Below are 25,188 nucleotides of genomic sequence, written 5' to 3'. Positions count from 1 at the left end.
AGAGTGGGGAGCAAGAATCAATACCTTAGCAACAGAAAGCAAAGAGGGTTTGTGGAGTAAATTACAGGATTTTTAATAGCTCATGTTTTGACGCCGGCTGGTTATAAACAGCTTCAAAACACATCTGCTAGAGCCGAGCGGCAGACAAAAAAGTTGTTTATGAGCTTTCAAATCATCTGCTTAGGGCTGCGTTTCACACACACACTAAAGTCATGTCATCTGTTCCAGCTCTGCGCAGAGTCAATGATATCCTCCCCCTGCTTTACCAACCATGTGCGAACCAGAGAAGAGAATTAAAGTGGTTTTCCCCTCATATCAAATCTGGGACTGAGCTATATGAATATGCTAATGCATGTGCAAACGCCACACAGAGAGGATAGCAGATGAAATATGAGCTTTCACGTAAATTGGTGGCATTACCGAGCACACGGAGGCTGGAAGTGGCCTGGTAGCGCGCCCTTGCTTATCCAGCACTGACACAATAAGTCCCAGTCCATCTGGCCGGGGAGGCTGAACTGGCGTCTGCTGCTAGAAATTATTCACATCAGATGCTCACGAGCAGCCACACTTTCATCCTTCAGTGTCAAGATTCCACATTTTTGCTAACAGCAGTGAGGCTTTCCACCCTTCCCCTTTACGCACATCGTCAGGACGAGCTAGGAAGCGGCTGCACCTCCAGCCAAGCCACCCTGCCGGCATGTTAACACAACAATTGTTATGCGAAGTGTTCAGGTGGAAGCAGGGAGACATTAATGGGGGTATTATGACACGTGAAAAGTGACTAGATTTGGCATCAAGGTGTGACGAACAAGGCTGGCGGCAGAAGGAGAAAAGTGAGAATAAAGAAGAGAGGATTGTGATATGTGAGAAATGAGGAGAGGCTCTGCCAGCTCAGTTGCAGTGCCACATCCTCCTCCTTTTCTTCCCCCCGGCACCTGTCCTCACTCTCACAGGTTTTGTGCTGTCATGTATAATTTTAGCCACCCCCTAACAAATGAGAGCCTTTATCCACCACCTGTATTCATTAGCACACTTTCTCACCACCTTCTTTCAGCTGTAATGTCAACTGATTGGCAAGAGGAAATGAAGGATCTGGTCAGTTTGCTATCTTGTAAGGCCCTTTCACACAAGAATATCAGCCAATGATGGTCAAGAAACGGGAAAATGTTCAGTTTTAGTTTTGCCAAAAGAGGGCTGAAATGGGAAATCTACATAAATATCCTCCATATTTTTACACAAGTCTGTGTTTATGATATTCTCTCTTTGGATTATTGCTTAGCCATGATGACATTGGTCAGCCACTTTAGTGAGAATATTTATGAAAGGAGGAAATATTGTTTTGTTTTTTTTTAAATATCATTAAAGGTAAACGTCACTCACTGCCACAACATTGAAGTTAGGAATAGCTTGTAGTTATGGCAAATAAACACATTTATTCTGTGACTATTTGCCACACTTATAAGATCTTTAAGGGGCTGCTGCTGTGACACTCAGTAATGATGTGTTTAACTTTCCAGTATGGATATCACCAAAAAATCTATTTGCTCTTCCAGTAAAGCTTGTTTACCTCTCAAATGAAATAAACCAAGATGTTGAAGCTGATTACCTTGACCTCCCTGACATCAGTTATCTCAAACAAGGTGCTCCTAGGAATCTAACCGGCTGGGTTTATTGATGGGAAGCAAGCCATGACAAAAATAATCCAAACCAGGAGTCTGCCACAGTTTTTTGAGAGATTTGCTTAAGTGGAAATTATTAACCCCCTATCTAAAAAAACACTGGCTTTATTGAGTGATTTTCAGTCAAAAAAGACTGTCATTGCAGTCATCACATGTAGAGGAACTGTCTTAAGCCACCTTCAGCATTGACCTAGACACTCAGCTTCTGAATGCCTTCTCCATATGTGACTGTTCTTATCAAGCCCACAGTAAGTGACTCATTTCCTAGCTCTTGCGTCACAGCAGTGGACGATTTCATTGTGATGAGCCAAGCAGCTGTGTGGAGGGAATCCATAGCCCAATTAAGCTGATGTAATCTTATCATTCGCTTTCAAGGATGATCGGCAAATCCCTGAGCGCCTGAGATAGAATAGTCAGTAATATCTGTGAACACACATCATTCCCAGTCCGATTACTGGGAGCTGCAGCCATTCCAGATCACTGCTCATTCTGGATTTGATAGGCTCACAGTTGGGAAGTGAAGGATTTACTCAGTCCGGAAATTGTGTCACACTCATGCAAAGATTACTGCTGACAACGTCAGCACGAGACTGTGATGTACAGTCTCGTGCTTTTGGTTTATTATAAGCAGCTTTGTATTCTTCCTGGTGGCGCATACATATTTCATAGCCAGTTTCTCATGTTCTTATAAAGATAACAAGATATTTGAATATGCTGTTACTATAAGTTGTATCAGCTGTTTTTCCTGTACTACTTCCAGTGAATATGAAACCCTATCAGGGAGCAAACTGTGACATGCTGTACAACAGCTGTGCCACTGTGATGCCATGAATCCTCAGCTGGAAAGGAACTGGCAGTCAGGTTATTGATGGCAGCTGGCACGTAGCCGCGCAGGGTGGCGGCCTCCGAGACTCCTAATTTGGTGGCTGGAAGCGCAGCACAGGGAAGACTAGACCATCTGGCACAGACATACCTGAGCAAGGTCAGTCTATGTGGAGATTTCCATTAATCAGCCTTTGTTATGGTTGTGGAGAGCAGCTCAGACTGGACAAGGAGGGAGGAGAACAAAGAGGCTATTGTCCTCCAAAAGTTCTTAATGAGCCATGTGGGTGAAAGCCTTTTATTAAGAATGGGATGTCTGACTGTACTGTTAGCATGACAACACATGGACATACTGGAATTAAATCATCAACAGGTCATTTAGTGTAGATGATCTACTTCAGCACCACCCATATTTGCCACAGTTATAAGTTATAGCTTGCTGCAGTGATGTTGAATTTCACAGCCAGTCGTGATAATGTGCTATTTCATATTCTCTGTCAATATGATCAGTATTTCTCATCAGCCAAAATTCGGAATTGTATAGCAGTTTGTGGTTCCCAGCGTATTAAATCTACATCAATGACTGCTGATCTCAAAAACACATTCCATGTCGGAGCAGTGCAAAATGCACAGGCGGGTATAGTGGAGTATTCAGAGGAGTGAAGTAATTAATCACTGTCTTCTAGGCCAGTTACATTACAGTCCTTATACCTTCTACACAGCTGTGCCACTCACACGGGGGCATGACAGAAATGATTCATGAAATGAAGACCAGGGTGCAGAAAGTAGAAAAATAATGATGTTGTTCTGAAGGTTCAGAATGGCAATATGAGAACATGTGACACCACAGATCTGCAGCCAGAGGTGGACGCCTTTAAAATTGAATTTTGCACAGTTTGATTTTGCAGACTTGTGACTTAAAAAAAAAACACCTTTTCACCACAATCTCTTCGGTTTTACTCCCAACCTCAGTTCAACGCCAAGCATTTAGCTTCCATGAAAAATACCAAAAGTTCCAAATACAAGAGGCAATTCTTTTTAATGCTAGTAAAGTTGATGCCTCTAAATGGATCTCCATAACCTGCAGTAGACTTTAATATGCTGATGGCTCTGGTTTGAGAGACTTAATAACCATCAGGAATTGGGTTTAACAACAGTCTTACCTGTAAAATGACTATTAGATAGACAGAGTAATGTAATGATGACATTTAATGTAATTCATTCCCCTGCTGCAATGTTCCACAGGAATTATACAGGCCCCCAGATGCCATTGGATGACCCAATACAATAAACAGCCTTATTGGAGGGCCCGACCCCATGGTCTGACACAATGAAGTCCCATATCAGTCAATTCTGGTTGTCATTGTTCTCTGCACAAAAACATCTGTTTAGCTGCTGTGAAGAAGAATACACATCAAAGTATGGAAAAGAATCAGAAAATGATTTGATGTTGATGCAGATAGTATAGCACCTAGTGACGTCGCACTATTTGACATATCACCTGTTCATGTGTGTTCCATACTGTAGGCACTCAAGGGCATGCCACATGCATGCACACTCGAGCAACACTATTAAAGGACGCACGTTTGGCCAAGCGGAGGCAATTTGCATGTGAATGAGGCCCTGTTGTTGCACAGTGAGAATGATTCATCAGCCTGACGACCTTGCAGAGAGTCACCTACAGCTGTTTGGAGCCGGGGTCCACTGAGAATCAGGCCAAATGGAGGACTGGCCTGCTGTGCTGGGAGAACAAAACAAACTTTGTTTTTTTTCAAAGTTCTCTGGTTTTGGAATATTTTGGGGGTCTGGGGTGCTGTGAATGAAAGAGCAGAGTGTTTGCATTTTTTGGCTTTGATTTTCAGCTGAAAGGATTTTTTTTTTTTTTGTCTGGGGGGATATGGGATTCTGAAGGCAGGGATATTGGAGATCTAAAAGACCAACTTCTGCTTTTTACTTTTTTGAATGTTTTCATGTCTGTGTGGTTTGTTTTGTTTAACTGTACAGATTTCACATATCTTTGAAGTCTGCAGTTGAAATAGTGCAGTCTCGGCACAGCATATATGCTTGGTCTTTTGTACAGCTTTGGAAATGAATGGAAGGTTCTCATATATAAGGAAGAAAGTCATATTTTGCAGCCGGCGGTGAAGCAGGAAACACTTTCACCATCTTAGCACCCTGAGTTCATTCCATTCAAGTATGATTCTTCTGTTGAACAGCGTTTGCCTGGTTTTTCTGTTCTCTTTCATTTCACTGTATCCTGTTACATTTTGCTGTTCTGATTTTTGTTGTTTGTTTGATTATTGATCTTTTCTGTGTCTCCTCAGCATTGCGACCGATGGATAGTGATCTGTGTCTGGGTATCCCCCCGATCACCACCCAGCTGTGCCACATCAGCTGTCCTGTTGAGTGCGAGGTGTCTTCATGGAGCGCCTGGGGACCCTGCACCTATGAAAACTGCCAGGACCAGGCAGCCAAAAAAGGTAAGACCTCACAGTCAGGATTATAATGTCACTGTGTCATAAAGGAGTTAACAGAGTTATGCAGGCATATCAGTGTTCAGGCATTGCTTTCCTGAAACTGGGCACAAGCACAAATAGAAGAGAGGCTTCATACAAAATGACAACTAAAATTTCCTATTGCATAAACACAACCCCTGCGTCACCATTTCACCTTTGGTGCAGTCAGGTTCAGTTGGATCCAGAAAATAACAAATAAAAAACAAATGGACTGTTGCCCACACAATAGCAGCAGCCACAGCATTGTGACCGCTCTACCACTGGGTTTGTGTCGACATGGAAATGCCATCTGTGTTACTGGAGGCTCTTCCTATGTTAAATTTGATCAATTTCATCTCTGCTTAGGTCAAGGGCATGTTTTGCCTCGCTTAGAACAGAGACTGCTACAGCAAACGGCTTACCGGAAAGACTAAGTGTCTAACTGGCTGACCTACATCCTCACCAGTGTCTTATTATTTTGCCTTATTACGTCCTGTCTATCTGACTTTTGGTACCAAAATGCAATGCAACCAACCCTTCTGACATTTTAAGGGAGTGGGCTATCAGATGGTGAACACACTGTATGGGACTGTATACACTGTATATTGCCCAGGCCTACATATCGCTCACATGTGTACAAGCAACTGATCAAAATGTCTCACACTGTTATTCTGGGATATCGCAGCATGTGTCTTCTGGATTCTTCATCATATTAGTATTAATTAATAAATTAGGTATGAAATTTACAATTGGTGTCAAAGTCAATATTCTGGCTTTGTGACAGCACAAGACCTAAGTTTTGAATGGGAGTCACCATCTCCTCTGCCGATTTGTTGGCTGTTGTGGCAGGTTGCGCTAGTCCATCATCGGGGTTGCCTCAGCGGTCGCTGCCTCAGCCCTTAATTATCCCTGGAACAGCGGCGTCTGCCATGAGTAATGCCTGTTGACTCTGCCTTAATGAAGCACCTCAAATGAAAAGGACAGTTGGAAATTCTCCTCCGTGCATCTTAATGATGGATCCGCTCTCACACGCTCATTTGCTCACTACGCTGCTTCTGGTCTTGCTGTCGTCTACTGTACATAATGGAAAGTGAACATGAACACACACACACACATTCTCAAGTGTGTGTAACCTGGCTCTCATTATTCAGATGTCCATGGACTGAAAATGTGTCCTCCCAGCTTCAAATCTTTTTATCCTCCTGATATGGATCATGGGAATCATTTGGCATGATTTCAATACACATCAGTTTGTTGAATGTTGGTTTGTACTTTATGATCTACTGTCTGTAGAGGAACACACACCGTTCTAGTATTTGAACAAAAGTCCGGGCTGAACAAAATTTCAAATTCCATTTTTTCTGCGCAATACTGAGATTTACATTAATTTCTTAGAAACTTTAACTGTTGGCCACTTGTCAAAAAGGAGGTTTAATTCTCAATGATGCAACATAAAAACTGTGATTCTCTTTCAATTCAGATTTTAGCTTTAACAACAGTTAACAGTCCTTTTGATTTAAAAACACATCTGAGTTCATGTGTCAAGTCAAAATGAAGCCTCTTGCTCTGACACTCGCTGCCTGTGCAGCACTGCTATCTTGCAGCACTGCTATCTTGCAGCCATGCCATTCATAATACACCCTGCAGATAGCAAGTGAGTAATGCCTGATAGAATTGAATTCCCAACCCCCTCACCCCCGCACGATAAAACCTCCATCAATGGGACCAGACACATGGCGCTACATGTTCTGCTGATGTGCCTGATTAAATGAAGGTTTTGAGGGAAAAAGAGAGACAAAAATGAAATAGAAAAGGGGAGATTCTGCCGTCTCCACCTGAGTCCTGCAGGCACTCCAGGGCTCTGCTGCCTTATCGGGCTGGAGCAGGAGTGTGGATTAGTGGGTGTGTGACCTTGGCTGGGCAGGAGTTAACATCCCCCCTTCCCAGGACCTGGGTCAAGGAATCCCGTACCCTTGAGCAGAGGAAACGAACAAACCCCAGTTGAATTAATGGATTCCTGCATGCATTAGTCACTTTGGATAAAAGCCACTGTAATAAGAGGAGTATAAAAACAGTCATTATGTGAAGTTCCTTTTAAAATTCCTGTCAACTTCAGGCTTAATGGACTGTCACATTAAATGCAATATGACGGTTATCATCAAAGTCACACTGTGACCGCGGAGTGATGGTAATGTGCTTACAGTTTGCACATTAGATTTTGTCAAATTGCAGCAAGTTTTTGCTGAGCGGATCACAGAGGGAGGGACTGTGGTTGATTAGCGTGGAGCTGTTCTGTGTTCATTTACTTCATTAGATTCCTGTTGTTCCCCGACAGGCTTCAAACTGAGGAAGAGGAAGATCGTCAATGAGCCAACAGGCGGGACGGGTAACTGCCCCCACCTGGTGGAGGCAATACCATGTGAAGACCCCAGCTGCTACGACTGGCTGGTGCTTAAACTGGAGGAGTGCATCCCTGATAACGAGAAGGACTGTGGTCCAGGAACTCAGATCCCACAAGTGCAGTGTGTCAACAGTGATGGTGAGTGGACACATAAAACAGTTTACCATAAAGCAGCTCTTCAGGTCTGCATGGGGGTAACTGGTACCTAAAGCACTTGGCTGACCAACTGACCACCACCTTTGGTTAGAGGCAGTCATCGCTGTGGTGTTTTGGCACTCCACGTCGCAGAGATCACCTGTCAGTCTTATTCAGGGGTGGCACCAAAGGCTCCTCTCTGACAAAATCTACACAACTGTGACCATCAATGAACCATCACATCACTACAGGCTGGAACTAAACTTTTCTTTATTTTGTTCAGAGACTAAATTGTGCATTTGGCTCAGTTCAATTCAGCATTACATCCATATCATCAACCACCTCCACCTGCTTCATCTCTCTCTCTCTCTCTGTGTCTCTGTCTCACTCTGTCTCCCTCCACCAGATTCAGTGCTGGGTGCTTGTGTATACTTTGTGCATCTTTGAGTCTTATACTTCAGCTACTTTTTGTTTAACTTGAACATTTTTATTGCTCCTTAATATATAAATAATTAGAGATGTGCTTATGATTATAAAATCATTTTTGGTTTAGTAATAGTGAGGTTGAGGTTTTTCTGAGGTTTTTCTGAGGTTGAGTCAAACTAGGTATTTTGTAATCAGCTAAGCGATCTGGTAGAAATCCCACCTCTGAACTGCACTTATGAGCTCTCCGTCACTCGCGAGTGCATCTGCAGGCTCAATACCAAGCGCAGTCCAGGAGCTGACTCTGCAATGACCTGCTGTCTCATCTAATTAGGTGCTGAATATACACAGAATCTGGCTGCAAACTCGATGAAACTGCACTGCACATTTGCAAAATGCCATTTACTTACTAAATCTGGTCCATAGTCGCAAACCGTGACCCAACTTCATACCAACCCCATAGCCCCACATCTGTCTGTATTCATGTCTCCCCTACAATATGTTTCTACAGAGGTGGCTTGGTCTGGGGTTGTATTTTCAGCAACCCAGAAGCTACTGAACGATCACAGAAATATTACAGGAATACTACTGGCAGCAATGTGCGTCTATGATACTCTCGCTGTTCCATGACTACACGTGTCACTTTGATCGTGAAGGTGACACCATTCTATAGACTATACAGGCTACAATATAGTGTAGAATTGAGTATCTATGATATATGGTTTTGGCAATATTATCCAAGATTAAACTGACTGAGGGGAAGGACTGAGAGGAAACGGCACAACTACAAATCTGTCTGCTACTTCAGCACCACAGACAGCGCCATGGATTTATCAATACACAGCACAGTTAGTCTACTGATATGTCAGAGCCATGGTCGGCGACATGGACTCAATTTTGCACAAACCTCAGTCAGATCAATGAGTCAGACAGACTAGACATATTCAACTAAACAACCCGTCTGCCTCTGCACTCTCTGTGCTACTAGATGATGAAGAGGGGGGATGGCAGGTTAACAAGGGGTACATGCCATCATTCCCCCTAAAATCACCTACTGGCCACAGTGCTGCGTCATTTCACATGCATCACTTGAGGTCTGTATCACACACTGGGCACGTCACACAGACACACGGTCAGGCTAAAGCAGGTGAGATGTGCTGAGTGAAAGTGATAAAATTGCTAAGAATTGCTAAGTTTCTGAAGAGCTGACACATTTTGATGCTGGGAAATTGGACAGCCTCACGCATCAATTCGTGATGAGACACATAGAGTCAAAGCTGCCGTGCAGACTCACATAAAAACAATGGGTGTGGGTGTGTGATGCACTTCATACATTGCTGTTGTGTTTCGCCCCTAACAGTGTGGGCAGAGCTGTGATTGACTGTTTTACTTTACTGTTGATGAAGCCTTAGTTTCTCTGCCTTTCTCTATTTTCTTGGTCTATTCAACAATACTGGCCAACTACCTCTGGAGTCAGATCACTCTCAAAATTAATGAATGCAAACTGTGTATATAAATGACTGAATAAATAGACAGAATAACACAGAGTCTGATCAGTCTCAGTATTAATGAATATACACAGAGGGATTCACAAAGGCTCCCTCCATTTCACATAAGCCTAGATTCAAGAGTTGCATTTAATTTGATCACGTTGCATTAAATCTGTGCAGTCTGCAATTCTAAATTAGAACAAAACAGCAAATGTCAAACAGCTGCCCGAACTTCAGCATGTCATCTGCTATCCACAAATAAGTGATAAGTATCTTGTTGTGCATGATTAAATATGTTTGAGTTGTGAAAGCTTGCTAAATTACTGATGTGCCATTTAAAACTACGGTTAGCTAACAAGTTAGCTAAGTTTAATAATGCTGATACACAGCTTAGGATCATCCATTATTTAACCATGGAAACCAGGATACTTATCACTTACTTGTGGAGCTCAGTTATCAGCCTTCTTGCTGAAGTTGGCCTGCGGGTAGATGTACTGCTGGCAATGCTAAACGGTCACATGAAATGATTCCCTCAAAATCTACTCTTGCTTGCTGAAATGGAAGAAATCTGATTGGCTACAAACAATATCCTTTTGAAAAAATGCATTTTTGACTTTTTTGCATTTTGCATTTTTTAGTCAAGGCAGTCTGAAAGCAAACAAACAAACAAACAAATGCAGTGAAATTCACACATAAATGAAAGTTCCACAGCTTACATGTATATAAATGTAACAACACCCAATATTGCGACATTGATTTTAAACAAGAAATATTTGTGTGTGCATCAGAAATACATTTGTGAAGTATTTATGCAAAGAGAGTCTTTCCTATAAAAAATCCCAAACTACATTTTGGAATCCTTCTATGTGCATTCACTAATATTGAGACTGATTGAGTCCATAGAATAAGACAGAGCCAAGGATGGAGCCTTGGGCAACACCACAGATCAGAGGGGCCACCGAGGACAAGGCATCACCGACTGCTACTGAAAAGTTCAGTTTGTTCAGTAAGATCTGAACAAGTCCAGGGCAGTATCCCTCATACCCACTTCTCAGTGTGATTCAATAGAATTAGATGATCAGCGTTATCCAGTGCTGAGCTGACATCGATAAGAATTGATCAAACACTCTCCTCAATCAGCTGCTGATGAGGGCTGTTTCACTGCTATGACATGCACAGAAATCTGAGGAGAGTCTGTCACCCACAGTAAACAACCTTCTCTAAATATTTTCATAATAACGGTAATTTAGAAATGTGTGTTTTTTATTCAGACAGTCTACGCTGGGTTTTTTAAGAAAACGGTGCACTAGACAGAAGGGAGCACAGCCAGTGGACAGAAAGCTTTTAACAATAGATAAAAGGGTGGCATTAACAATGCTAAGAACCTCCTTCAGAAATTTGGCAGGCAACAGAGATGAATGCTTTAATTTGTGATTGCACAGTGAAAGAGCTTTGAAATCGTTGAGGAAGGCAGAGAGGTCATTGTGGTGGCAGGACCAATTGAGTTTGATTTCATGTGGTTTGTTTGCTTACAGTTCATAACGGAGGCTCCAGTTTCTATTCAGACAGCTCCAGTATTTTCACTTTCTTACAAAATTAATGTTGTTTTAATAAGCCTATATCACATGTACACAGACTCCTAAAAAACATGAAAACTTTAACTTCAGTTGTTCTCCAACAACAACCCTGTTCAAGCGACAGGTGTCGCTGCCAGGGAATGACCTGAAAGCTGAGCAGTTTGATGATGGACCCACAGAGGATGCAGTTTTGAGAATAATCTGATTAGTTAACAAACTTGGAGTTATGGCCTGGGTGGATTGGCTTGCCGGTCGGCCCGTATGCGGACCAAGGTCTGCACTTGAAAAGCCATACTTGATGCTGCCAAGGCATACAGAGCCACAAAGCACAGTACAGCTGGTTTCACTCTCAACGTCTTGATGTTCAGCTGGGAAATGAGTGAGCCCATGCACCCAACCCTGACACAACCCCTTCAGCTTCTGAGTATGTCCAGCACCTTCCAGAGTGACTGGAGCCAGTGCACCAAATCACCAGAGATGCTTTTGGTGAGTCTGTCAAATGTGAGATAATATGACAAGAAGTGCTGCACAATATCAGATTGGGGATGCTGCGTGAAACCTCATCAAGATACAAGTCAGGAACAAGGTCTTGTGTTTCGTGTCCAGAAAGGCCCAAAGACCAAAGTGAAAGTGATTCACCATGACCAGCTGAAGCTCTGTCTCGATCCACGGGACAACACATGGAGCAGGCTTAGAGCTGGACGCCTATGGAGGTGTCATCCCCATCCTTGGACACGGACCCTGCAGACCATGTCCCAGCTGTTCTCCAACACTGAAGCTGAAGAAGCCTCCAGCTTCACCTCAGCAGTGTACATTCCTGTGGCTGCCACTTCCCACCTTTCCGTAGCTAGACTCGTCTGCTCCTGGGGACTTGGTTGTGGTGTGGTGTCATCAGAGCCATCGTTTACAAAGGCTGAACCACCAGCGAAGACCACTAGCCAAGTGTAGTGAGTGGGTGGCTCAATGAGTGCACGAGTTCACGAACAGTTTCCAGACTTCAACGGACCAATCTGCTGGTTGTACTGATTCCTTTCAAATGGGCGCAACATAAATGAGGACTGGGTATCTGTGTGTATATGCATGTTGATTAGTGAATGCGTGTCGAGTGAGCGGTCAGGTGGGAGTGAATGGGAGCAGTAAGCCGCCAGTTAAGCCATACATGTAGTATAGGTTAAGGTGTGTCAATGAATAAATGCTGCTACTTCTTAAGACTGTGTGTTGTGTCCCATATGCTGGAAAAGTGAAGGGGTTATCCCTGAAGCAAGAATCAACTTCGGCCCAGGAGGAAAATAAATGTCTCCGCTATGCTTCCTGCTAATAGATTAGGGTCTGGAAGCTGAGCACAAAAAGGCTAACACACCACACCATGAGCCCTATGGCCTTGGCTCACAGCCCAACATTGTAATTGCTGTATTTGTTGTAGGGAGCTATTCCTCTATTGTTCCTGCTATTCTAAGCAATTTCATTGTGCTCCTGTGTGTGTGTGTGTGTGTGTGTGTGTGTGTGTGTGTGTGTGTACAGCTGCTTTCCAGCACAGGCGACCGGCCAAAACTGGGCTGGAAGAGAATGTGAGGCACCAGGAGAACAGTGCTTGGCACTGCCTGAGGGAGCTTTCGCTCAAACACACTCACACACACTCACACACCCTCTGACCGAAGGACTAAGCACCTGTTTGCTTGTTCATACCTCACCATACCAGAGAAACAGCAGGCATACCAATACATCATTTCCTTTTCAGGCAATAGCACCTGGCATTTTAAAGAGCGCCGTTCTTTGCACATGTTGCTCTTTGTATCTGTGGCACAAAAAGCAGATTCCTTCATTGTCTTTCCAAACCATGCACATCTACTCACAGTGTTTGTGAAGCTACTTTGAAAGTCTCAAAAGCTTCCAGTTTCTTGACATGGGAAGAAGTTAAACAGCAGCAATGCTTCCCTCAAGAGAAATGCAGAGTTTGTTTAAACTAAAGTTACTGAGAAAAAGTAGTTCAAGAAACTACATCTGACTTTAGACATGTTAGCAAAAAATGTCTGACATTAGATAGAAATTGCAAGGATTACTGACTGTGTTTCTAAAGACCACACATCTACCGCTGCTGAGTAACTTTATTTCTTTATTTTAAAGTTTCTGTGGGATGTCACATCCAGAGTTTCACTCAGTCTGAGACTAAATGTAGCTGGATGGGTTCAGTCTATATGTGGGTCTGTACCTGAAGTGTATGTGCTGGAACACATCATCAGTGGTGTGACCTGGGGTCCTCAGTGTTTCAGGTCTCTCAACATCAGTCATCCTCACCCAGTGACCAGCTTGGTTTGATCAGGCGCTGACATGATGATTTGATATCATGATATTGAATAAACATCTTTAAATTAATTGAGAATTATAATAAAAAGACTCTCCTATAACTCAAGAACTTCAGTCTTCAGTATCCAGTGACAGTTGTCTATAAATCCATGGATACACTTCAGACAGACACTGCTAACAGCTAATTTAATACTTTAAATACTTTTAAAGATGCCAATGCTCTGAATCATATAAACAGTGGTTTAAAAACTTTTAAAAACTTCATGGCATCATTAAAAGGTAGCGTTACAGTTACCGAAAAATGTTCATAATGATCATGCATGTCAGTGAATGATAAATTATGATAATAAATCTTATGCAAGTTTGAGACAGTTGCTTCACAAAAAGCAAGTGTAGAGAGCAGCCTTTACACTGCATTATACGTCAAATGCCACTGGGTCCAATTAAAAGTTAAAAATACTGGACTTCTAGCATGAATGGAGCTCGAACTTACAGGGGTTAGGCTTACAGCAGGGAAAGGAACAACATGTTATTAAAACACAGGGGAAGGTGGGGACAGGAAACAACTGGGATAGCGCAAAATATTTTCTGTACTCGATTTCTGTTTATTTTTTAAAAAATCAGAATCAAATATGCCTGCAGTTATAAATCAAAGACACACTACACGACAGCTTCCATCACATATTCTCTGAGGCAGGCTGAGACAAAGCAGACATTTGTTATGGTAAACTACATGAGCAAGAACACCATGAGAGAATTGTTGTGATACATTTTTAATTTGATTGTTTTCAGGGATATGATGTGAGATGTGGATGATGTAGCCTGCAGGGGAAATGTCCACTGACAGGCAGTGAAGGGACGGACAAAGAAAGAAAAAAAAAGTACAGAATGGCAGGAAAATGGTCAAGAAAGTAAAGATTGTATCAGCTGGTACAATAAACAGCAGCTGTGAGTGGTGTGTGCAGCTTTGTTTTCATACCATTGCATAAGTCAGAGAGCTGAAATATGTAAGAACTCACTATTTATTAATGAACAATTATGACCTGAATATTATAATTTGATCCAATCTTTTTAGTTTTCGTGTGTGTGTGTGTGTGTGTGTGTGAATATGGCAGTTATGGGTAGATAGCTAAACCATAACACGGTAGCTGCTAATGAGGGCTCTGGGGAGAACAAGAGAGAGAGAGAGAGAGAGAGAGAGTTTTAATGGTTAGATTTCCAATGAGCGAAGCATGGCAGACATGTTGAACGTGCTGTTTGCTGGAACCTCGTATTTCACGAGATTAAAGTGAAATGTTCACGACACATTTACTTGGTCCGTTTTTAATGTTTTGCAGATACTGTAGTTTTACCATGTTTTGGGGCTTACCCCAGCAAAGCCAAATGCTTCATTCGTGGTTTTTTACAAATCATCATTGTGTCAAATTTAGTATAATGGAAAGTTTGCTGCCCTTCCTATTCATGAGAAGTCAAAAAAGAAAGAAAGAATAGAGAAAAAAGAAAATGCTGTAAGTGTTTTCATAAATTTGAATGTAAATTTGAAAGTTTTATAGTTTTTGCTGTTTTATTTTATAACTTTGCGTTCTGCAGAGGTTGTGATGTGATGTTTTTGTGCTTCTTAACAATACGTTTTGCATTTCCTCTGATCGGACAAAGGCAAACCTCTGACAGTGGCTGGACTGCCGCTGGCTGTGAGCACAGCTGTAGCTGGCTGCCTTGTTGTTGGTTGGGGAATGAAACACCCTTTGTGGCTACGGCTACAGCTATGATTGAAGGTATGGCTGGAGCTGTGATTATGCTATGACAGCAGCTGTTGTACTCGCTTCTTTGGCTATATCTCTTTCTAGGACTATAGGTTTGGTTATATAACTGCAGCTGTAGCTGCAGCCATGGCAACTGTGTCCAAATATCATTTACAGAATCTAGTTGTAGCATTAGGCAAGAAAGGGTTGGAAATCAGACAGTGACACTGGTACAGTATTCAGTCAACACACCCATGTCAAGTCACTGCACATGCACAACCTTTGCATGTCAGTGAATATAAATGTAGATACATTCATTGAAGCACTGGTGATCACAACAACCACAAACGCAGCCCCAGCTGTGGCTATGACCATAATCATAATTAAAGCAATGCCAAAGCTATAGCCATGCCCTCGTTGCCATGCCAACTCAACATCCATGGCAGAAGCCAGTTGAAATATAATGAACAGTACTTTACACAACAGAAGATCTGCTGCACAGACACAGACTTGTGGCTATATTAATGTAAAGTTACCTTTACATTAAAAGTCACAGCATGTGGTCACAGCAAATCATCTTAGCTTCTCTTGTAGCTTGGGGTTCCTCCAGAAATAGAGTAAAAGGACTGAGGGAATGCTAAACATTATGTAAATGAATGTAAAAGCAGCTGAGATAAGAGTCCGACTCTAATCTTTCAGCCTACATAGGTTTCAAAAAGGTGGCAGTGTATGAAATATTTGGCTTAGTTGTTATACACTTCTACTTTGATGAAAGCTGCCGAGTCGTAGCATGTCTGGCAGTAATAAGAATGAAGCTACGAACGGGCAGCTTTCGTATTTGAGAAAAAAAGAGTAAGAAGGAGAGAACAAAAAACCCATCAAAAGCTAACATGACTCTTTCAGTTAGTATCAGTAGACTGTGGGGTGAACATATTATTAGATCAAGAGGAATTATCCCACAGTATCACTTATCCTTTAACCAACCTCCTCAAGGTGACCTCATCATCGTTCTTTCGTTCTTTCTCCCTCTCCTTCCATCCTCTGAAAGGCACTCAGCTAAAGAGGAGTGGACTTCCTTTTATGGCACCCTGTTGAATCAGACTTATTGGTAAATTAGATTAACACAGCCTGCTCCACACAGTCAGCTTGGATTTACTCTGCCTTTCTTCCCCATTACCTCTGACTGCGTGAGAGGCAATCTCCCCCAGATGTGGCAGGACTGAATGGAGGAGATGTCAGCCTCCGTCCGGTACATTTCCATCAACAGAGGTTCAGACAGCAGTTTCACTTGTTTGATGTGTGTAATGCTGCAAATGAAAAATTTGCCTTTGATCGTTTCAATTGCTTGCTGAGCTCAGGGCGAACTGATATCACTTCAGCTTCTCAGATCTGTGAGTTTAGCAGAAAGATTTTGAACACCATGCAGGACAGAAGAGAAGGACAGTGCTTTCTCTGAAACTCTCCCACCCTGCTACGCTACAAGGTCTCTTTTGATATGACTTTGATTTACACTGAAAATAATTCATTTCCCGAAAAGTGACACTTTATGTTGCTCTGTCTGTGGCAGTGATTCATCTCGCTCCTGGGATGTATCTTACCTGCTTATGGTCATACTGTAGCTGCTGACGTGGTAGCTCAATGGAAAAAAAACAATACGAACTTTTTCTGATCTGGCAGCCCCACAATCAGAGAAGCAGCTTTTGTAAATGCTTTCCAAAACAAAGCATATAACCCTTACAAAAATCATTCATATGAGGGTTTTTTGAGCTGCCAACACTGTTTTTAATGTTTGATTTATGGTAAGCACAACTGCAATCGCTAAGGATCATCGTCCTCCAGGTTAGAGACGTAGATCCGTCAGGTCAAAAGCTCTGAAGTAAATCTACTTAAATGTATTTTGATATTTTGCTCAGAAATTGTCCTTGTTGAACTGACAGCAGTCTGTTGTCTAGACAACATTTTAATCCCAATACATTTTTTTCAGGTCAGAATTCACCAAAAATGACCTTTTTTGACCTAACAAGGAGTGGACCAGGATTAAGATATTTTCATCTTTATAAATTTGTGGTTTTGTGTCAGTGTGCAGATGTAACTCCTTTTAGCCAGAGCTGTTTCAAATAAAAATAGTTTAATTTGACCAAAAAAAATCCAAAGTGGAATGGGTTCATGCTCTTAGAAGCTTGAATGTACTCAGCAAATATCACAGCACTTTGCCCATTCAATCCTGGTGTATCTTATGTACAGCTGGAACATTTTGCCTGATGGTGATGTTTGACGAGAGGCCAGTGGGTCTCTAGTAACACTAGGAATCACCACTGGAGAACCACGACTATCCACCACATTTCAGGCTGTTCAGGGTAAGATATACTCTGGACCAAACTGAATGGATTTCTAATTGTCTCAAATGACCGTGCACAACATCTACAGCATGTATTGTTAATGGTTTTCTAGCTGGATGTCTAACTGTCCTGACTGTTGGTTTGTGTTAGTCACTGTAGGGTATGTTTAATTCTCAAAACTAAAACCAACTGTGCAGTGATCCAATAACAAAAGACATCATGAAAGCCATCAGTGTCATACAGGCCCTTTAATGATTCCCTACCGCATCTATCACAAGGAAGTCTTCAATTACCTCTGTCAAGGCTCCATAGATCCCCCATCACCACCCCAATCCCACCCCCACAGCCATGTGGCACCCCTCAGAGTTTTTCTTGACTGGCCTCTTATTGATCTCTTGTCTCCCTCTGATGAAAATGGATCGGTCTTCTTCCCCGGGGTCCCAGACGTATCACTCAACTGAATGGTTGCCATTCTTCCAGCCCTTCATAATGAGATTTTCACAGATATGGTCCTTCAGTGACTACATGGGCTGGGATGGAACGGGATGAGGGGAGTTAGGAGAGTGAGGACAGCCTGCAGATCTACACCAATATTGATTGTGCCAGCATCTCAACACCTCCACCAATCCAAAAACAAGTCCTTGAAAATACCTCATAAATAAACCAATAAGCATTCTCAGACATCTGTTACCCTTAAGTCATTTAGGACTGCTGGTGGTTTAGGTGGGACTGCTCTGGATGCTGGTAACAACGCTGGAGCTCAGGACCACAGTCCTGGAGACCAGCAGCTTGGGATCTGAGCTGGAGGACAGTAAGAGGATGGCAGGACTGGAGGCTGTAGGCTGGCAACAGGGCTACAGGACTGGATTCCAGTGACTGGGCGACACAGCCACAGGAGACCGTTTCTGCACAGGAACTGACGACTGCTGCAGAGTAAGAAGCAGTGATTACTGCAGCTCAGGAACTGGAGGCTGATGCAGAACAGAAACTGGTGTCTGCTGCAGCCCAGGAACAGAAAGCTGCTATAGTGCAGAGCAGACGGAGGTTGAGTGGAGGTCTGGTTGAACCTCGCCAACGACAGATGACTGATGATCTGGGAAATCTGCCTGTGGGTCGGCGGGGGCTGCTGACTGGAGGGCTGGATGTGGGTTGGTGTGGACGGTCGAGTGGTGGCCAGGAGCAGGTGCAGGCTGTGCTGCTGCTGGATAACCAGGAGTATGTGTTGGTCAAGAAGATGAAACGATGTCGTGCTGGCCAGCCCAGGGGCTAAAGAGATGTCGGCAGATGTAGGAACGGTCTTTGTGTCGGCCTGACCCAAGGACCAGTATAGTCTCTCAGTCTCCAAACAAGAGAGTCTGGAGACTGCGCTGGGCAGTGGGACCTCCACAGTGCTAGTTAGCCAGCTACATTTCCCCCTGGAATATGTGCAACTTAATTTAGTATGCTTGCAGAGGTTAGGTGTTGGTATAGGTATTGTTTTCATGGTAACAATGACCCTTCTTGTATTCAGTAAGCTTTCCAAAACCAATCCACTGCAACAATCCACTGTTGACCAGTCAGTAAAGTTAAGCAATTCCTCCAGTATGAGCAACAACTCGATATGAAGAGCAACAGGCCTGTGCATCGCCCACCAGTCACAGTTTTCGGTAGAGATGGCCGGCAGATTAACCAATAACATAATGAGCTCAACAATATATCACAGATTTATATTGAGGAAATTACAATTGCTTTACTAAAAAACGTTTACCAAAATATATAGTATGTTACAGCTGTGATAAACCCTGGTCCCAAGTCCTTTAGGGCACTCCAAGTGGCCTATTTTGGCTGTCCACCTATAGAAGACACCAATGCAAATTGATTGGTTGTAGTCCTTTTGGAAAATACTACATTTGGGATGCATCCAGCTTTATTTTCCAAAAAATTAACATCCTATATAAAATGGTTGCTGTTCTTAATCCTTCTCTCTTGGTAAGGTGCTTCAGCATCTTTGTGTATTATTTACTTCTTCTGTCTACTGACAACTTTTTAACGTCACAAATCTGCTTTTGTCCATCCAGGTGAATATGTGGAGAGGCAGCTCTGCCGTGATGCCATCCTGCCTATGCCGGCCATCTGTGAGGTGCCTTGCCCAAAGGACTGTGCCCTGAGCCCCTGGACGCCCTGGTCTCTGTGCTCGCACACCTGCTCAGGAAAAAACACGGAAGGCAGGCAGACCAGAGCTCGCTCCATCCTCGCTTATAATGCAGGAGAAGGTAAGAACTCCGAAGTCCTGCACTAGGAGAATACAGACTCAGACAGATGTGACATTTTCCAGCATATGGAACTCATATGGACCTTTCAGTCAATTAGGAATCAGTCAGTCAGTACCATCTGATATGAATACAGACCAGGTAAGCCTAACCATACCCCTAACCTTGACCCAGCTATCCACAAAGATTAGTTTCTGCCGTCACAAACATGTATTAGTTCAGTATCACAGCCAAGCTACTAATGCACATCTTAAAAACCTGTTTTTCATGCATCTCATTTGCCTCTTCTTCTATATAGTACAAGTGAAATGTCAAAGTAAAATGATTTATTCTGTGTTCCTCTACAGCGACTGCGAAGGTAGTGGCATGGGTTACTGTGATGCAGGGTAAGAAGAGACTAGAGGGATAACGAGCCCCCAGAATTGTTGCAAGACTGTAACATGGTGTTTAAACTCACTTATTGTACAACATGTTTGTGCCTTTTAAAAATTCACAAGGATTTTGCCTTTACTTCTGTTCAAGGTCCCTCCCTGCTGTCATCGGTCCATCCAATCTTTGGTACATGCACATTTGATGTTCTTAGATGCGAGCAAGTGATTTTTGCTGATGTAGTCTGTAGTCTCCATATGTTTAACTAGAAGGAGATAGAAATGTGGCTACCTTGATGTAGCCTCTTCCTGCCGATCTGCTGGCCCAGCAAAATCCCTGTGCTTTTAGAGTAGAGAAAAAGCTCTTACACACTTGTAGTAGCATTGAGTATTCCTAAACATTAAGTGTTTCAAACCCCTAGGTGAGTAGTGGGAATCTAAATGGTGCTGGAATGATACTGAAGTGAGTGCCTCTGGGTTAAAGCCCAACCCTCCAAGCTGCCAATCACGCTGTGAGAACTGAGCCATTCTCACCAAACCTCGTTATGAGAAAAATCGTGAGGCTGCACAGATGGTTAGCGTCTGGCTTGGCAGCAGATCAGAATTTTATCTTTTACGTCCCTGCTATCATTTAACAGCTCTTGCCGTCTGACTTCTGGACCACATTGCGTGTGACGTGCTGTCTCTGGCTTATTCACAACGCAGCATCCACGCTGGAGTAAGGAGACGCCTCATACATAATGGATTTCCATGTGAATGGATACCCCCGCTCCATCATGCGTGCTGGGCTTGAGGAGGATGTCCATGCCAGAACACAATGCAGGCTGCAGGCTGTGACTTGTTTATTAGCTTCTCCAGCATTTAGGAGGCAAAACACTGCTGCAGTATTAGATGTATGACAGTCGACAGAACGTGGAGCCAGACTGGTTGATGTGGTGCGTGCCGAACGAAGCGTCAAGTCACATAGACGTCTCCTGGCCATCAGCTATAGCAAAATGAAGCAGGCTGGACAGTATCCAGCATGATTCACAAGATAGAGTAGAGAGTGGCAGAGTAAGGTGGATTTAAGTGCAAGCCCCCCCCCCACATAGATTTAAATCTGTCTATTGGTATGAGCTAATTATACAGATCAAGACAAACATTGGGAATTACAGGAGGGATTATCGCCTAACAAGGTAGTGTTGAGTAAATAACTTGATTTTCCACACAGTAAATAATATGTGGAGACAATGATAATACAGAGTAGACAGAGTAGAAGAAGTGTTTGCTGATGATCAGCAGCCTTTTGAGCTGTGCATTTCTCCAAAGACATGAGTTTAATTGGTCGCACTTAAATATTTGTCAATCAACTATTTAATTAGCCAGTGCAGCAATAATGGTGTGTCCTTCTATGTGCTAATGAGCTTCAGGGCTGATAAATGACTGCCCTGATGAAATCCAATAATATCTCTTATCAATGATCCTGTGAAGGACATTACCCCTGTGCTGTTACACAAAGGTCAGCCATAGCTTCTGCCTGAGGCTCTTTCTCATGTCCAGTTCAGACGCTCCGGCTCTGACTGAAAGATGTCATTCATTCTTCTGGGGCGCTGATGGCTGACCTTCTCCTCGAAGGTTCCCCTTTCCCAAGGTGATGACAGCTGCTAATGACAAGGTTTTGTAGTGAAGAGGGTCACACGGTGGGCACACCCCACCTGGGATCCATATCCAGGCTTCTGGCTCTGTACAGACACTCTGCCCCCGGGGTCATCACATCTCTGTCGATCCTCGCGGCCGGTCGTCCCCCAGAGACCCTCTGTTTTATCTCTCAATCCGCTTCAGCCTTGTTTGTTTCCCAGCAAGTCATGGGAAAATCAAAGCTAATAGCTAATATATAGCACTGCACAAAGACTCTTACAGCCAGTGGCTCACTGCAAGCCAACCTCATTATTTTGGGGTTTTGACAGAGAAAAGTCGTCCTGTTTGCCGAAGCACAGCGTACTTTGATGCAGTGTTGGGTTTATCCACTTGCTCTCCCACACAAAGAGACAAATAACACCTGATAGCTGTGCAAAGTTTTCAAAGGGAACAAACAATATCTCTTCTAAATGCAGTGGTGCTTTTCAAAGTAGTTATGTACAAATTCCTATTTATTTATTTATTTATTGTTTCATCCTTGGTCGACTACAATCCAAGCATCACTTCTATGCTGGGCATCAGACTCAGTCCTTGGTATTATTGTTTCTTGGATCTTATGTTAATGAAGAGTGATTGTCTGAAGGTGGTTCTCTTTTGTTTGCCAAGCCAGGCTAGCTATTTCTCTCACACACTGCGCTGTTATTTTTCTCTCCAGCAGTCCCACCCAACAGCAGGTGTTTTATATTAACAGTTTATGCATGTGCCACTGCTCAATTTGCTGTTTAGAAAGTGGACATCCAAATTGTGCTCTTTGTCTTTTTGCTCAGTAAAGACTGTAACCACTTTAGTGCCTTTTGTATTGAAATATACATTGCTGTGCCACAATGCCTACATACATTTACAAAAAAAGCACATTATTTATATAGTGCAATTCATGCATTGAATGCAGCTCAAGATACTTCACACAGGAAAGATTTAAAAATACTGATGAAAAGGAAATAAATGAGTAAATACAACATGAAGAATAAAAAGACAATTCTTAAGGATAAGAGAACAATTGATATGGATAAAAAAAATTAAGTCTAATGAGAATCTAAAATGTAAAAGCAGGATCAATCCAGCGAGTCCAAGGTTAAACAAATATGTCTTTTATAGTTGTTTGAAACAGGCAGCGGAGTGTGTGTCTAAGTAGGGCGCACCAGTGTTTGGTGGCATACAAACACTGCTTTCTAAATGTTCCTGTGATGGGCTTGATAAAACTAGAATATTGGCACAGGACAAACTCAGAGTCTGTGATGGTCTTTATACATAGTAGCCAAACTTTAAAATGAATTGAAAAGGCACTTTGCATCTGGGCTGGAACTCTCATTCCAGCTGCTGTGTTGGCATGTACTAGTGTATCATCGCATTTCTTGGTGAACTCACCCTGCAGCATGAGATTTTTTTTTTCCACTACCAGTGTGTGTTCGTTTTTGTCAATATACCTTTCATTAACCTTGCACAAATTAACACAACAGTCCTTACATGCAATGTTGGGAACATAAAAAATTGAAACTTTGTGTAGCTAGGGTAGAGTAGTGCACATTACCATATTAACACAGCTTAATAGTTTACAGAGAAGAGACTTGAGTGCTGCAGACTTCAAACACACTTTCTGGGTCCCTTGGGCCGATATGAGTCTGGACTACCCACTTATACCCGAAAGCTTCCTGTATCAGAGGTGATGTGGTTTTTGTTTTTGTCTGTGGTACAGCTAAGACATTGACGCTGGTTTATGTTAAATCACTTCTCAGGTGGAATCCAGTGTCCCAACATCAGTGCCCTGCAGGAGGTGAGGAACTGCAATGACCACCCCTGCACTGTATACCACTGGCAGACTGGCTCGTGGGGGCAGTGCATAGAGGACTCCTCCATCCCTACCACCAACACATCTGTGGGCCGTACACGTGGTGACGACGTCTCCTGCTCAGTGGGGATGCAAACACGAAAGGTCATCTGTGTCCGGGTCAATGTGGGCCAGGTTCCTCCAAAAAAGTAAGACTCAGAATAAATCCTTATGCATGGATTTCAGGTATGACTGAAGGCTCTCTGGTGTCAAATGATTAACATGTTTTTAGTGATTTGGCCTTGATGTAGGCTGGCTTGTGGCTCAGATTCTATCCCACAGACTACCAGAATATGTATGTTGGTTCCAGAGTCTCAATCACGTCCCAAATCTCACATTTCTTCAGTTTTCAGATTCAAATATGTCTGGTGTTGTGCCCACTGATGGCTTGACAGAGTTTCTACATATTACTTCCATTGTGTTGAAAAAAAAAAAGAATCATTAGTTTAACAGTTCCATACTCCTTACAACTGCTACCACCGCTTCTGTGTTGACACAAAGGCATGTTGTCAAGACAAAACATAACCCTCTAACTTGGTTTAAGCATTTATTCTGGTCATCAGGTTAGGCTAATAGTGGTTTCAGTTAGAAATACCAGTTTGGACATTAAAAAAATCAACAATCCTGAAAGTTTAACCGCTACACAGATGTAAATATAGTCCTTGCAAACCATAAAATCCACACAGCATGACTGCATAGTTTTTCTACACCTGTACTGATAACTCTCAGGTAGTGACATAACCAGCAGTGCTTCACTCCTAATGCTTTCATTCGTGCGTGAAAAGTGAAAGGCAGCCTTTGCTTTTTGTTGCACACGCTGTTTGCACATGGCGTGTTGTGCCATTTAGTCTCCTGTTTAGTCTGTTGTTGCTGGTGTCTGGCAGAGGTGTTAGCTGATGAGCTGATGAGCTCCTGGCCAACTGTTTTAACCATCAGGGTCTGTTTCCCCCCTGAAGGCATCTGCTGGGAACATGAATTATCTATTTATTTATTCAATAGAACGGGAGCATTATTCTGGCAGCACAGCAGCCCTATGCAGGCAAACCCTTCCAGCCCCCATGCTGTGTATGGAAATTAATATCGCTTTTTATTCCTGCGCTTACTCCTAAACCTACTGTTACATGCTGAGCAGTGAGCCTGCAGCCTTGGGACACACTTTCACATCAATGGAGAGGGGGGCACCCGCTCACCAGCAGCAACAGCTGTGGCCAGGATGTGAGGACTGCCACTAGTAAACCCAGAGTGGCATTAGAACATTCTAATGCATTAGCATGACGGCAAGAATGAAAGATGTATTCCAGCAGTAATTAGGTGTGTGGTTCAAATACAGTAAAAAGCTGTAAAATATTTCTCGTTGAAAAACACATGTGCATATATTATCTCTTTGTTTGCAGTAGAGCTTCTTTTCTTGCAAATTTTTAATTGGTGTTCTGCCATGAAAATTCTGAGCTAATGGCCTAAAAAGACGATGCCCCCACTTTTCTATAGGGAAGGCACATCGTGATCTGGAAGAGGGTTAAGTTTGAGTGTAGATGAAAGGAAATGCAGACTTTGGCCTATTAAGGAAATGGTTTTCAGAATGTAATAATTTGATGTTTTCAGGACTTCGAAGTGCAACCCATCCAGAACAATTCTAAAACAAGACAGTTTAGGTGGCAAAAT

The 25,188-nt window shown here is 42.8% G+C and overlaps 1 protein-coding gene across 1 annotated transcript in view; it reads left to right on the top strand.

The window, feature by feature from the left end:
• The window catches only part of thsd7aa (thrombospondin, type I, domain containing 7Aa), a 133,999-nt gene that overhangs the window by 66,220 nt on the left and 42,591 nt on the right, over window positions 1–25,188 (top strand). Inside the window, exons 6-9 of the mRNA XM_041954868.1 lie at window positions 4,826–4,981; window positions 7,332–7,535; window positions 19,465–19,659; window positions 23,435–23,675. Of these exons, the coding sequence (XP_041810802.1) occupies window positions 4,826–4,981; window positions 7,332–7,535; window positions 19,465–19,659; window positions 23,435–23,675 (796 nt within the window). The remainder of the gene's footprint in view (window positions 1–4,825; window positions 4,982–7,331; window positions 7,536–19,464; window positions 19,660–23,434; window positions 23,676–25,188) is intronic.

Source organism: Chelmon rostratus, chromosome 16 (assembly GCF_017976325.1).
Source record: "Chelmon rostratus isolate fCheRos1 chromosome 16, fCheRos1.pri, whole genome shotgun sequence".
Lineage (NCBI taxonomy): Eukaryota > Metazoa > Chordata > Actinopteri > Chaetodontiformes > Chaetodontidae > Chelmon > Chelmon rostratus.
This window is presented reverse-complemented; position numbering and strand designations above follow the sequence as displayed.